Below are 15223 nucleotides of genomic sequence, written 5' to 3' on the forward strand. Positions count from 1 at the left end.
TTGAGCCACAGCCATCCTCGTGAAGACATTGCCAGAGTGCTGTTGGAGACGAGTCTCGGGGTGTGGGGCCACTGGTGGTGAAAGGATGATGGTACATTCCCAAGTCAGAACCTTGGCTGGTTCAGCTTCCAGGATGTGGTGTTACTCTGTTTGTCCCTTCAGGATGAGGAGGTTGTGCATTTGAGAGGGGGGAGCACTTCCCTTGCACACTGCAGCCACTGTATGTCCATTGTTGGGAGGGCTGGGTTGTGTAAAACGTGTGTTTGATCTGCACCATCCCAGTCTTTGTTGTTTTGTGGGCTTTTGATCAAATGAACCTGTAGCCATTCTTAAAATGTACTTTCTCCCCCCTCACAGTGACCCCCAGGCTCTCAATGACTTCTTGCACGGTTCAGACCAGGTAAGGCTGACTTGCTGATGTGGGATTTGTAATGACTCTCTTTGATGCTCTAAAGTTTCATGTGTCCTGGTCTCAAACTTTGGGAGGAAACTCTGAGGTCACAAAGTCACGTGGCACTGAAGAGGCCATTGGACTTGAAGGGCCCTATTCATGACCTGTTCCCAATGTTTGTACAATAAAGAGAGCCAGGTTGTACTCTGGGTACAGTGCCCCTCTCGTAACCTTCTGTGTGAAATCATTCCCCACTTCCATTTCCGAGCCACCCATTCTAAATCCGTGACTTTATTCCGAACCTGCTCCAGCTAAACCAGTTTTTCCCCCCTGTTCTTGGTATCATCCAAAGTAACCTGGAGTCCCAGCCACACTCCTGCATGCCCTGACATCCCTCCTGATGTGCGTCAGGCCCTCCCTTCCCTGTGGCGACCATTACGCTCTCCCCTCCTCTCCCTATGGCGGCTGTGACATCCTCCTCTCCCTGTGGGGGCCGTCCCTCTCCTCCCCCCTCCCCCCCCGTGGCGTCAATCGTGCCCAGTTTGCACGTCACTGCTTCGGACGCTGAGGCTGCGTGCTGTTCTCATCTCCCATAGTTCAGCTGTAAAGCGTTGAATGCACCGGCGACATCTCGGGTGAAGGCCACAGGCAAGCCTGTGCTCTGTGTTACCTAGAGTTCAGCCGATGAGGAGAAGAGGAAGGTCTTCCTGAGGTTGCCCAGTCTGGATTTTGACAGCACGCCCCTCTCTCCCTCATGCAGTGTGGGGGCAGTTTTACGCCCACAGCTTTCACAAGTTGAGAGCAATGCTTTCTTGGAGCTGGACATCTGTCTAAGTGATCTAATTGTAGCACCCTTGTACAATAGGATGGACTCTTGACCTCACAATCTACCCCGTTAAGATCACACTCCTTATTGTTTACAGGCACTGCGCACATTCTCTATAGCTGCTACTTTATTCTGCATTCTGTCATTCTTTGACCTTGTTCTGTGTAATGATCTGATCTGTGTGAACAGTTTGCAAGAGAAGCTTTTCACTATATCTCGATACAGGTGTCAATAATAAACCCCTGCCCATGTTAAACTATTCCAGCTGCAAACAAATCTTTGGAGCCAAGAACATATTGTATGTTCTTAACGTTGCACCTCTGATCTGTGTGGGCATCATGGTAGCGGAGCCATTAGCACGATGGTGTTACAGCTCGGGTGATCTGGAGTCAGAGTTCAATTCCAGTGCTGTTCTGTAAAGAGTTTCAGTGTTCACCCCATGGAATGTGTAGGCTTCCCTTGGGTGCTCTAGTTCCCTCCCACAGTCCAAAAACATACCTGATCAAAGGTTAATCGAGCATTGTAAATTGTCCCATGATTGGGTTTGCAGCAGCATGGGACTTGAAGGGCAGGGGGAGCTCGAGCGGTCACAGGAAGAGCATGCAAACTCCACACAGAGAGTGATGGAGACTGGGACAAAAACCCAAGCCTCAAGTTCGGTGAGGTGGTGGCTGTATACGCTGTGCCAATGCACTGCCCATTCTGCGTGCAAGGTGTGATTAGCTGGTGCAGTCTGGTCTCTGCACTTCTCATGGGCTGTGGTGAGAGCAGTGCGTAACACGGATCTTTGCCCGCAGTTGAGCTGTGTTGACCAGGGTCCCTTGTCTTCTGTATCCAGGTCACATCTCCATCTCCCCTCGGCTCTCGCTGTTGAGAAGCTGTGCTCTTTGAGGGATCTCCACAACTGGTCCAGTTGTGGGTGACGTCAGTAAACATGGATTGGGTGATTGTGGCTGCAGAAAACACCTCTAAACATGTTTCTGATTCAATCAACAGCTTGATGGCGAAGATCTCCTCGACACAACCACAGACCCGGCCAGTGCTTTCTTCACTGATGCATCTGTAAGTGTTGCCTGCAGCCCCCTCTCCTCTTGTGTCAGTGTGATCTCTCTTGAGCTAAATGTTAAGCAGCAGGTGAAAGGCCAAACACTCAAAAAAAAAACAACCCTGCTTCTCTTGTGGGACCTCTCTCTGTGTAGTTTCTTCCTAAAATCCCTTCCTCTTTACAGTCTCCTTCCAGGAGTAGATTCCTGGGTCACTTGTTGCAGTGGTGAAAGATCAGGGCAAGAGGGTGCCTAACTTCTATAGGTGACTAGTGGGGAATATATCGACTGGCTTCATTACAGCCCAGTCCATCATGGATAAAGCCCTCCACTCTATTGAGCACATCTACAGTATCATAGAATGCAAGAAATCAGCATCCATCACCAGGGATCCTCACCACCCAGGCCATGCTCTCTTCTCACTGCTGCCAGCAGGAAGAAGGTACAGGGCCGCCAGGACCCACACCACCAGGTTCAGGAAATCAGGTTCCTGTACCAAAGGGGGGTAACTTCACTAAACTTCACTTGCCCCATCATTGAAATGCTTCCATGAAGATTGGACTCATTTTCAAGGGCTCTTCATCTCATGTTCTCAAAACTTATCGCTTTATTTGTTTGTTTGTTTATTTATTTATTATCATTGACTATTTTTCTATTTGCACAGTTTATTGTCTTTTGCATACTGGTTGAACACCCTAGTTGGGCAGTCTTTCATTGTTATGGTTACTATTATATAGATTTATTGAGTATGCCCACAAGAAAATAAATCTCAGGGTTATATATGGTGACTTATATACACTTTGATAATATATTTACTTTGAACTTTAAACTAACTGTTCTTCACCCATTTAGAACCCAGCTCTCTTGACCCTACTAACCCATCATGGCCATACAGAACAGTATATCCCCACTCTCTATAGAAAGGTTGAGCACTCTTATATTAAAGTAATGTCATGCAGACAAGTCTGAGGTGTTGCCCTTTGGGAGGATGCTGGGCACTGAGGAGTGCAGTAGAACACAGGGATCTGGGAATATAGATCCATAATTCCTTAAAAATGGCATCACAGGTAAAAGAAAGCTTTTGGCACATTGGCCTTCATAAGTCAAAAGTATTGAGTATAGGATGTTATGTTGAAGTTATATATGACATTGGTGAGGCCGAATTTGGAGTATCGTGTGCAGTTTTAGTCACCTGCTGACAGGGAAGTTGTAAGTAATGTTGAAGGAGTGCATAGAGCAAGGGAGCAGGAGTGGTAAACAGATGGCACAGGCAAAACTTTAGGTGACACACAGCATTCAATTCTGCCCTCTCGATTCTTTAAACCCCACCCATGATAAAATGACACGTCTTTCCTGCTGAATGAAGCAACCAATGAGTTTTCACAGCCAGAGAGCTGAGGTGTTTTCACAGGAAGCATCTTATACCGACTTGGCAACAGCTAGACAGTTGTCAGAACACATGACATTGGATCCTCACAGACCTGGTGTCACTACCTCAAGACCCTGCATTGTCACAGCCCAAAACCTTACCTGTATCATTCGCCCCACCACAGATGCTGCCTGACCCACTGAGTTTTTCCAGCGGTTTGATTTTTACTCCAGATTCCAGCATCTGCCGCTCTCTCATGCATTAGTAAATCCCAAGAGGTCAGTTTCTGAGATCCTCAAACCACCCCATCTGACACCAACAGTGCCTCCTGTACTTAATGAGTGGCCACTGAGTGTATGTTCATAGTCAACTGCTGCTGTAACTCATCAGTGCCGTGTGTGAAAATCCCCGGAGATCAGCAGTTTCTGAGATGATCAAACCTCCCTGTCTCTGGCACCAACAATCATTCCATGGTCACAGTCACTTAGATCACACTTCTTCCCCATTCTGATGCTTGCTGTGAACCTCTTCACCATGTCTGCATGCTTTTGTGCATTGAGTTGCTGCCACATGATTGGCTGATTAGATACTTGCATTAACAAGCAGGTACGCAAGTGTACCGAATAAAGTGGACTCTGAGTAGATTTCTTTCGCTAATTCACTGACCCTCTGACCCCTGAGCTGTTTAATCACAGGGACTGGAATAATTGGAGAGTGACCGATGGACTTGTCTTTCCAGCTCAATGTCCAGGATGCGACAGTGAACCACCTGAACAGCGGGCACACGCAGGGCTCCTCCAGCGCAGTTGACCTCGACTTCCTGGAAGATGAGATCCTGGGGCCGCCGTCCGGCTCGAACCTGCAGAACTCTGAGCAGCCCTGCGACATCCTGCAGCAGAGCCTTCAGGAGGCCAACATCACGGAGCAGTCGCTGGAGGAGGATGCCGACCTGGACATCGCCTCGTTGCACTTCCCCTCGCTGCAGCCGGCGTCCCAGTCGGCCGATGGCGGCCAGCTCTTCCCCGCCGGCGCCGACCTGATCGGCCTGCCACAGCAGCCAGCCCCTCCACCTCCCGTCTTGGCCCAGCAGGCCCTCATCCAGCCGCAAGCCCTGGGAGGCCAGGTGGTGAACAAGGCCATCAGCCTGCAGCCCTTCCTTCAGCAGGTGGGGCTGGGCAACGTGACGCTACAGCCGCTGCCCAACGGGAGCCCCTCGGGGGCTCTGGGCATCAGCCAGATCCAGGTGGTGGGCCAGCTGTCCAGTCAGCCGCTGATGGCTATCAACCAGCCCGGGCAGCAGGTCATCGCCAAGGCCGGTCAGCCCGCGCAGGTGGGCGGTGTGCCGGGGGTCAGCTACATCTCTTCACCCGCCCCCGAGTCTCAGCCGCCACCTCAGCCAGGAGTGGCCCTCCCCTCATCTGGAGTATCCCCACCCAGCGCCGGCCTGGTCCTGCAGAAGGCCTCGGGCCCAGCCACCCTCAACGGCAACTCGCTGTTTGCCGGGGCCTCCGGCGGGGTGACCAGACCCAGCCCCAGCCCGGCCGTGATGCAGGCCCAGAGTGTGGTGGTCCAGCGCACCCCCACCCCCATCCAGCCCAAGCCCAGCACGGGCCTGGTACAGCACAAGCTCTTCCAGATCAGCTCAAAGCCCTTCACCGTGCAGGCCGAGGCTCCCCCCTCGCTGCAGCAGCAGCAGCAGTCGCACCAGCCCCCACAGCAGCCCCCACCGCCACCCAAGGCCCAGCAGAACCTGACCTTCATGGCAAGCAAGCCAGCCCAGAGCGTGGTCTTCTCGGCTTCAGGGGCAGCCTTCCCCCAAACCATCCCCTCGACCGTCTTCAAGCCCCAGCAGACCGCCCAGCCTGCCGCCTTCGGCAAGCCCCTCAGCCTGCACGTGCAGGGGGGCAGCATCGTCATCCAGCCCCAGCAGGTTCAGCAGGCCATGCTGCAGGGCCAGAGCCAGTTCCTGCTGCAGGGGCAGCTACCTTCCGGCCACAGCCTGTCCCTGCCCCAGTCCCTGCCTGCCCTGCAGCCTAGTGTGGGGGGCCAGCTGCTGGGTGCCCAGCCCTCTGCCACCCACATCATCGCCAACCAGACCCTGCCGGCCCACATCCTGAGTGGGCAGGGCCTGGCAGGCCAGCTGAGCCTGGGCCAGGTCATCGCTGCCCAGGGAGCCCACGGGGCCACCCACATTCTCTCCGCCCCCATCCATCTGCAGCCCAGCCCAGTGGGGCAGCCAGCCCTCTTCCAGATGCCTGTGTCACTCGGGTCACAGAGCCAGGCCTCGGCACCCGCCGTCATCCAGGGCGTGACCCTGCCGGGGCAAGCAGGGGCAGCTGCGTCGGCCGTGCTGGGCCCAGGGGAGGCACCTGTCTCGGCCGGCGCTGCCCAGCAGGGTCCCGGTGGCCTGGTTGCTCTGGGCAACGGGCAGACCTCACTGCTGGCGGTGCAGGCTGCCTCTGCCCCCACTCCCCCTTCGCACATCCAGACACTCTCGCAGGCCGGCAGCAGCAACTCGATTGCCCTCCCTGTCCCAGCCGGGAAGGTCGTCATCACCCAGCAAGGCTCGGGGCCTGCTGTCGGACAGGACAACGCCCAGGTCTTCTTCCAGCAGGTGAGTCCTATACCCACTGGGTGCGAGCAGCACACGAGCACACTGTCTCTTTGTCTGCCGCGGTGGTTCTGCCTTCTGGTTGCATTGTTCCCACAACCCTTCCTGCTCCCCCCTTGTATGTCCTCTGCCTTCTTTGTGACTGCTGACAGGTCCAGATCCAGTGGGAAGGACATCTCACTTCCTCTGGGTAAGCGGTTGAGTGAGTTTAACAATCCCCCCGTCCCGTGCTCTCTCCCCCCCCCACGTCCTGTGCTCCCTCCCGCACCCCCCGTCCCGTGCTCCCTCCCGCACCCCCCGTCCCGTGCTCCCTCCCGCACCCCCCCGTCCCGTGCTCCCTCCCGCACCCCCCCGTCCCGTGCTCCCTCCCGCACCCCCCGTCCCGTGCTCCCTCCCGCACCCCCCGTCCCGTGCTCCCTCCCGCACCCCCCGTCCCGTGCTCCCTCCCGCGCCCCCCCGTCCCGTGCTCCCTCCCGTGCTCCCTCCCGCGCCCCCCCGTCCCGTGCTCCCTCCCGCGCCCCCCCGTCCCGTGCTCCCTCCCGCGCCCCCCCGTCCCGTGCTCCCTCCCGCGCCCCCCCGTCCCGTGCTCCCTCCCGCGCCCCCCCGTCCCGTGCTCCCTCCCGCGCCCCCCCGTCCCGTGCTCCCTCCCGCGCCCCCCCGTCCCGTGCTCCCTCCCGCCCCCCCCCGTCCCGTGCTCCCTCCCGCGCCCCCCCGTCCCGTGCTCCCTCCCGCGCCCCCCCGTCCCGTGCTCCCTCCCGCGCCCCCCCATCCATTGTTCTCTCCTGGAAGTGAAAAATCCATTACTGTTCTGAGTTATGAATGCTGAAGTGGAAGATGGGAGGTCCCAATTTGTGTTTGGTCCTTCAGTAGCCAAGAAGAAGACAGAACGTGCAAAGGCCAGCATGGGGATGGGAAGTTGGGGGGTGCTCCGCTCTCCCTTTGCTCACCCCTCCCATGCCATCACCTTCCTGCACCTGGTTTCATCTCTTTCCTAATCTGGTTCTACCCTACACCTCCAGCACATAGCAACCCTCTCCCACTCCTCAGTGCTGACCAGGGTCCCAACCCGAAACATCAACTTGTACCATTCGCCACCACAGATGCTGCCTGACCTGCTGAGTTTTTCTGCCTTTCTGTTTGCAAGATCCAGACACTGGGCATTTTGACTGTGTCTTTTCCTGCCTGGTCCTCATAGTCCTTAGCTGCACACAGACAGCTGGAGGAACGTGTTAGTGTAGTGGTTGTCGCAACACTATAACAGCACCAGTGACAGAGTCAATTCCCTCTGGTGACTGTAAGGAATTTGTATGTTCTCCCCTGAACCACATGGGTTTCTACCAGGTGCTTCAGTCTCCTTCCACAGTCCAAGGCCGTACCGGTTGGTAGGTTAGAGACCGTGAGATAGAGGAGCAGAATTTGGCAATTTGCCCCGTTGAGTCTGCTCCACCATTTCACCATGACTGATTAATTTTCCCTCTCAGCCCCAATCTCCAGCCTTCTCCCCGTATTCCTTCGTGCCCTGATTAGTCAGGAATCTATTAACCTCTGCCCAGTGATTTGGCCTCCACAGCAGCCAGTGGCAATGTCTTCAACCAATTCACCACTCTCTGGCTAAAGAAATTCTTCCTCTGCTCCATTCCAAATGGATAGTCCTCTATCCTGAGGCCGTGTCCTCTGGTCTTAGGCTCCTCCAGCATAGGAATCATCCTCTCCACCTCCACTGTATTGAGGCCTTTCAACTTTCAATAGGTTGCAATGAGGTCACCTCTTATTTGTCTGAATTCCAGCGAGTACAGGCCTAGAGCCATCAAGTGCTCTTCATATGACAAGCCTTTCAATCCCACTAGCTTTTACCATGATCCTCTTTGAACCCTCTCCAATGTCAGCACAGACTTTCTTAGATAAGGGGCCCGAAACTGTTCACAGTATTCCAAGTGTTGCCTTGTACAGCCTCAGCGTTACATCCTTGCTTTTATATTCTCATCAATTAATTGGTCACATGGGTGTATTTGGGCTCATTGGGCCAGAAGTGCTTGTTACTGTGGTGTATCTCTAAAATTTAAAAAAAAAACTCAGTGGGTCAGGCAGCGTCCGTGGAGGCAAGAGGGATAGTCACTACTTCAGAGCAGGGCGGTTTTTCTTATATCACTCCTAACCCCTAACTCTTCCTTAAATCAAAGCTCACTCTGTTTTGAAGATATTCAGCCTCCACAGTAATCCAAAGGGTGTACTACCCTCAGACTAAACTCCAACCCCTCCCTTCAGTTCTGAAATGGGCCACCTCTTACACCAAAAGCATGCCACGTCTTCTAGATAAGTCCCGTTGTCTCATCATCCACCTCATCACCCCTCTGTTCCTCTGGATCTGCATTCTTTCCATGAAATGATTATTCTTCTTAAGCCCATCACCTCTACTGGGGCAGCAGCTTGCCAGAGTCCTCTGTCCTGAGCTAGTCTTTCAAGTCCAGGTGTTAGCCCATCTTTCCATCTAGGTGAAGCTCCTTCCTCTTCCACAGATGTGGTCTTTGGAGCTTTTGTTGTCATTTCTGTAGCTCTGGGTTGTTTTTTTTTTGGCTAAGGATAGAGGAATTCCTTCTCTCAGAAGGTGGGGAATCTGTTTCATTCCCTGAGGAAGCTTCATCTCTCAGTATTTGGAATCTATAGTTTAGTAGTTTTTTTTTAAATTATTGAGGGGTAAGGGGTAAATCTTGCAGAAGTGCCACTATCAGACACAACCCAAACCTTATCAAATTAAGCCAGGGACAGAAGGCATAGTCAATACTACAGGATTTAAGGGGAATCCGAAAGTCAGAGATTGAGAAGTTTTGGGAAAGAATTCCAGACCTCAGAACCCAGGCAGCTCCAGGTACAGTTGCAGTAGCTGGTTATGGATGCAGGCAGCCAGCTCCATCATGGGCACAACCCTCCCAGCAATGAGGATATCTTCAGGAGGCAATGCCCTCAGGAAGGTGGCATTGATTATTAAAGACCCTCACTATCTAGGACATGCCTCACTCTCATTACAACCATCGGGGAGGAGATGCAGGAGCCTGAAAATGCACACACTCAGTGATTCAGAAACAGCTTCTTTCCCTCCACCGTCAGATTTCCGAATGGTCCATGAACACTGCCTTATTATTCGTCTTTGCAGTAATAATTTTTTTTGTAGTTTATGGTAATTTTTGTCTATTGGACTGTATTGCTGCTGCAAAGCAACATATTTCATGACATAACTCATAACTGTGGCCTCCATAGGTCAGGTTTGACTATGGATGTTGCATCCTTCCTGTCTGGATACCAGGGCCAGGCCAGGAAGCTGTTGCCCATGTAGCAATCTACTCCTCTCCACGCGTCCAATGAACCCAAAGGAACGGCAGAGACAGGTTCATTTTAACACCTGTGGCATCGCAGGAGTTGTCATCAGCATTGAACTCGACGTTGGACTTCCTCTCGGGGTTTACTCCCAAAGCCACATGAGAAGGCCAGGATCTGGGCTTGATTGTCAGAGGCTAGCTGAGGTGCACACCATTGGGAGCATTTAATAGGTAGTGGTTGCTTATCCCCACTACCTCCCTCAGGAGGTAGGGAGGAGCCATGAAATATTTTACAACATACGTCAGTGATACTAAACTTGATTCTGATTTTGAAGTGGTGCTGAGGTAAAAGAAAATGTCCTAGTGATTTACAAAGAGGGCATGAGAGGCCCAATGGGCTCCTGCTATTTCTTGCGTTCATTCCAGGAATAGACAAATGCATCTTTGAGCTCCCTCCAATGCCAGTCTATTCTAGACTCAATCAGGCAAAAGCTGTATCTGCCTTCAGCTTTGACCTCACCAACACCCTCTACAGTCCCTACCTTTATGCCCAATGACTCTTTTCAGGGCAGGAATTTGAGTAATTGGGCAAGATTCGAATCGGGGCCCACCTGTGCTGATTCACTATAGAGTACCACAGCTGGAGAAGGAAAGCCCTCATCTCAAGCTTCCGCTGCCTTGCGGCTATACCCACTCAGGGCAAAGGCTTCAAGAGTAAACCCTGAGGGAAAAACATGGAGCTCGAGTCCCTGAGGCAGTCCTACATTGTGTTCAATGCTAACTGTATCAGTCTTTGCTATTCCTTTGGATTCATCAGCCTCATAGAGAGGGGAAGGCTGCTGCATGAGCAACAGTTTGCTCCGCGTATCATACTGCTCTGGCTTGTGTATTACGTGGACAGCGAGATCATCAGTCAACCTTGACTAATGGAGGGCCTCAATGCGACATGCCTTCACCCTGGCGCTGAGCCGGTATCTTGCCAATCTTTTTCACTGGGACCACCAGTAGCAAGCAGGGACAGAACTGATCACAACTGCCGTTCAGATCTCAAACAAAGCTAACAAGCTCAATACAGAGCCCCAAGAGCTGGGCGAGCGAAGCTCAACCAGAGCGAAAGGAGGTGTAGGGAGAGACAGTTCACTCCGTGGGCAAATGCAGAAGATGATGATTAAGCAAGTCAGGGCAGGGCTGTGCGTTTCTGTGCAATGTAGGCCAGGTGCCCAGTTTCCCTTCCCACATCCCAACTCACTTGAATCTCTGCAACCTGCAGACTGGAATATAGAACATAGAGACGTACAGCACAGTACGGGGCCTTTGGCCCTGAAGTTGTGCATTCTTTTATCCTGTGCTTCAAGGTCAATCTAACCCTTCCCTCCTACATGGACCTGCACTTTTCTGCCAGCCAGTTGGAATATTTAAGAGGTTCAAAGTAAATTTGTTATCAAAGCATGTGTGTATCACCATATACAGCCCTGAGGATCATTTCCTTGTGGGCATACTCAGCAAGTCTATAGAATACTTAACTATAACAGGATCAATGAAAGATCACCCAACTAGGGTGTTCAACCAGAGTGCTGAAGGCAACCAACAGTGCAAATACAAAAAAAAAGAAATAATAATAGATAAATAAGCAATAAATATCTTGAACGTGAGATGAAGACTCCTTGAAAGTGAGTCTATTGGTTGTGGGAATGTTTCAATGATGGGCCAAGTGAAGTTGAATGAAGTTATCCCATTTGGTTCAGGAGCCTGATTTCCTGAACCTGGTTGTGTGAGTCTTACTGATGGCAGCAGTGAGAAGAGACTATGTTCTGGGTGGTGGGAGTCCCTAATGTTGAATGCTGCTTTCCTGCAACAGCGTTTCATGTAGAGGTTTCTTAACTGTAGAGTTTCTTAAACATCCCTAATGTGTCTGCCTCTGCTTCTCATCTTTCTTCACTCCAAAGAGAAAAGCCCTAGCTCACTCAACCTGTCCTCACAAAACATGCTCTCTGATTCAGGCAGCATCCTGGTAAATCTCCTCAGCACTCTCTCTAAAGCTTCATTTCCTTATGGAGGCGACCAGAACTCCAAAGGGATACGCTGCTGTTCAGTACAGTTCAAGCTCGTGGTCCCTTAGTAGACGTGAAGATCAGGGCACCTGAGAGGAAGCTCAGTCAAACAGGCCAGCTGTAAGGGGCATCTTGAGGAGAATGGAAGCTGGCAGAGTTCACAGGGGCATCCAGAGAGCAGGGACAGGAAGTTTAAATGGTGGGGAAGCCATTCAAGCAAGGAACAATTTGAACCATAGATGGTGTGTAGAGATCTGAGGAACGTGGCTAGAGGGTGTCACCCAGAGACACGGAGAGGAGAGGATTACAGAGGCACAGGGGGTGTAAGGGATGGGAGGGGGTTACAGAGGCACAGGGGGTGTAAGGGATGGGAGGGGATTACAGAGGCACAGGGGGTGTAAGGGATGGGAGGGGATTACAGAGGCACAGGGGGTGTAAGGGATGGGAGGGGGTTACAGAGAAGGAAGGGGTGAAAGGAATGGGAGGAGTTACAGAGACAGAGGGGATGTAGGGGAGGGTGTGGGTTATAGAGACAAGGTGGGGTGAAAGGGATGGGATGGGAGGAGTTACAGAGACAGGGAGGGGTGAAAGGGATGGGATGGGAGGAGTTACAGAGACAGGGAGGAGGGTAGGGCCAAAGCAGGTCACAGAGAGGAGGAGGGTTGTAGGGACTGGAGGAGGTTACAGAGGCAGAGAGTATAGGAAGAGGGAGGTCACACAGAGAGGAGTGTTATGAATTAAGGGGGTCACAGAGGGGTGTAGGGAACCAAGTGGTGGCAGAGGTGTAGGATGGAGGGAGTGACAATGAGGGGCATAGGGAATGGAGGGGGTGACAGTGAGGGGCATAGGGGATGGAGGGGGTGACAGTGAGGGGTGTAGGGGACAGAGGGGGTGACAGTGAGGGGCGTAAGGGTCGGAGGAGCTGACAGTGAGGGGTGTAGGGGACGGAGGAGCTGACAGTGAGGGTTGTAGAGGAGTGAGGGGCGTAGGGGACAGGGGGGTGACAGTGAGGGGCATAGGGGACGGAGGGGGTGACAATGAGGGGTGTAAGGGATGGAGGAGCTGACAGTGAGGGGTGTAGAGGACGGAGGGGGTGACTGGTGTAGAGGACGGAGGGGGTGACAGTGAGGGGTGTAGGGGACGGAGGAGCTGACTGGGGGGTGTAGAGGACGGGGTGACAGTGAAGGGTGTAGGGGACGGAGGGGGTGACAGTGAGGGGTGTAGAGGACAGGGGGTGACAGTGAGGGGTGTAGGGGACGGAGGAGCTGACTGGGGGGTGTAGAGGACAGGGGGTGACAGTGAAGGGTGTAGGGGACGGAGGGGGTGACAGTGAGGGGTGTAGAGGACAGGGGGTGACAGTGAGGGGTGTAGAGGACAGAGGGGGTGACAGTGAGGGGTGTAGAGGACAGGGGGTGACAGTGAGGGGTGTAGAGGACAGAGGGGGTGACAGTGAGGGGTGTAGGGGAAGGGGGTGACAGTGAGGGGTGTAGGGGACGGAGGAGCTGACAGTGAGGGTTGTAGAGGACAGGGGGTGACAGTGAAGGGTGTAGGGGACAGGGGGTGACAGTGAGGGGTGTAGAGGACAGAGGGGGTGACAGTGAGGGGTGTAGGGGATGGAGGGGGTACAGTGAGGGGGATACAGTCCTGTAGTCTGTGGTACTGAGCTAGTGCTCTAATTTTAAAGCTCCTGTGCCTCTGGCTCCCTTCCCCACATTATCCTGTGGATAGTCTCAAAACCTCAAAACCCCACCTCACATTGGTTAAACCTACCCCAGTGGGTATCTCCCTCACCCCAGCCCGGTTGACCTCAATCTCTCTCTCTCACTCTCTCTCTCTCTCTCTCTCTCTCTGCCCCCACCCCAGTTGCCCTCAACCCCACAGCCCCCCCCCCCCCCCATTGGATGACTTTGCCTTCCAGGACTCCCACTGGCTGGGCGCCGCTCTCTCTCTCCCGCTGGGTGCCATTGTGGCTCTGGCCTGGCTCCCACTGTTGCTGACACCTTTGTCTTGAATGTTACCAGCAGGAAGAGAAGCAACAGCAGCTTTACCAGGCAGCCCTCAAACTTCAGCAGGAGCGAGGCTTGAACCAGCCGCCACCCCACAGCTTAGCGCCAACCGTCACCACCAGCAGTGTGCCAGCCTCCGTGATTGTCAGCAGTAGCGTGGGGCTGGCGGCCGCCGGAACCCCAGACTCCAAGGGACAAACGGTGCTGCCCGCTTTGGCGGGCTCTCACTTCCAGCAGACTCTGGCTGGTCAGGTAGTCTGAGACCATCTGTCTCTCCCCCCTCCCCTTCCCCCCCACCCCATCTCTCACTTTGACACTTCTACTAATAAACCTCCTGCTCTGGGTTTCTGGGACTGCAGAAAATACTAACTTCACAAGATAAATCAAGATCTCTTTACTAAATTGTTGCTTGGGCCACGGGTGGAGATTTGGATCTGAGATGTGCACGATGGAAAGTGTTCCAACCCTTGTTTATGGGTGAGGGAGTGTAGCTCCCTGGGGCCACTCTCCTCAAAATGTGGAAATTCCTGACAGGAGGAGTTTCTGTAGAGCAAATGAGGGAAACCGCATAATATAGGACATCCCATATGAGAAGCTTCTGATGGCTCTGGGCCCGTACTCAATGGAGTTTAGAAGAATGAGGGGGCATCTCATTGAAAATTTGCAAATATTGAAAGCCTTAGATAGAGTGGACATGGTAAGGATGTTTCCTATAGTGGGGAGTTTAGGGCCAGAGGGCACAACTCAGAATACAAGGACATCCCTTAGAACAAGGATGAGGAATCTCTTTAGCCGAAGGGAGGTGAATCTGTGGAATTCGTTGCTACAGGCAGCAGTGGAGTCAGTCATTGGGGATGGTTGAAGCGGAGGTTGGTAGGTACTTGATTCATCGGGACATCAAAGCTTATGAGGAAATGGGTTGAGAGGGATAATACATCAGCCACAAAGGAAGGACAGAACAGACTCATCCTTACTGAGCATTTGATTGCACAAATTAAGGTAGTACGAGGTAAAACAATAACAGAATGCAGAATAAAGCGTTAAAGTCACAAAGAAAGTGCAGGTAGAAATCAGGTGCAAGATCTTAACAAACGTGAGACCACATTTGGAGTATTGTGTTCAGTTCTGATCACCTCATTATAGGAAGGATGTGGAAGCTTTAGAGAGGGTGCAGAGGAGATTTACCAGGATGCTGCCTGGATTGGAGAGCATGTCTTGTGAGGATAGCTGAGCGAGCTAGGGCTTTTCTCTTTGGAGTGAAGGAGGATGAGGGGTGACTTGATAAACATGTACAAAATGATAAGAGTTATAGATTGTGTGGATGGCCAGAGACTTTTCCCCAGGCCAGAAATGGCTAATACCAGGGGGCATAATTTTGGGGGAAAGTATGGGGGCGGGGGGATGTCAGAGGTAAGATTTATTGACACAGTGAGTGATGAGTGCCCTGCCAAGGGTGATGGGTGGTACTGTTGCATAGTGGTCAGCATAGTACTTGTGACCCGGGTTCAATTCCTGCCGCTGTCTGCAATGACTTTGTATGTTCTCCCCTTGACCACGTGAGTTTCTCTGGTTTCCTCCCACAGTCAAAAGACAAACCAGTTGATAGGTGATT

At 52.8% G+C, this 15223-nt stretch overlaps 1 protein-coding gene across 5 annotated transcripts in view; it reads left to right on the forward strand.

The window, feature by feature from the left end:
- The window catches only part of LOC132402237 (BRD4-interacting chromatin-remodeling complex-associated protein-like), a 163915-nt gene that overhangs the window by 95641 nt on the left and 53051 nt on the right, over positions 1-15223 (forward strand). For 3 of the 5 annotated variants that reach the window (XM_059984999.1, XM_059985000.1, XM_059985002.1), the window contains 4 exons: positions 358-400; positions 2214-2279; positions 4369-6243; positions 13627-13863. In XM_059984999.1, the coding sequence (XP_059840982.1) occupies positions 358-400; positions 2214-2279; positions 4369-6243; positions 13627-13863 (2221 nt within the window). The remainder of the gene's footprint in view (positions 1-357; positions 401-2213; positions 2280-4368; positions 6244-13626; positions 13864-15223) is intronic. The other 2 variants (XM_059985001.1, XM_059985004.1) reach the window with 2 other exon arrangements.

The sequence above is a fragment of the Hypanus sabinus genome, chromosome 11, assembly GCF_030144855.1.
Source record: "Hypanus sabinus isolate sHypSab1 chromosome 11, sHypSab1.hap1, whole genome shotgun sequence".
NCBI classification, from domain to species: Eukaryota; Metazoa; Chordata; class Chondrichthyes; order Myliobatiformes; family Dasyatidae; genus Hypanus; species Hypanus sabinus.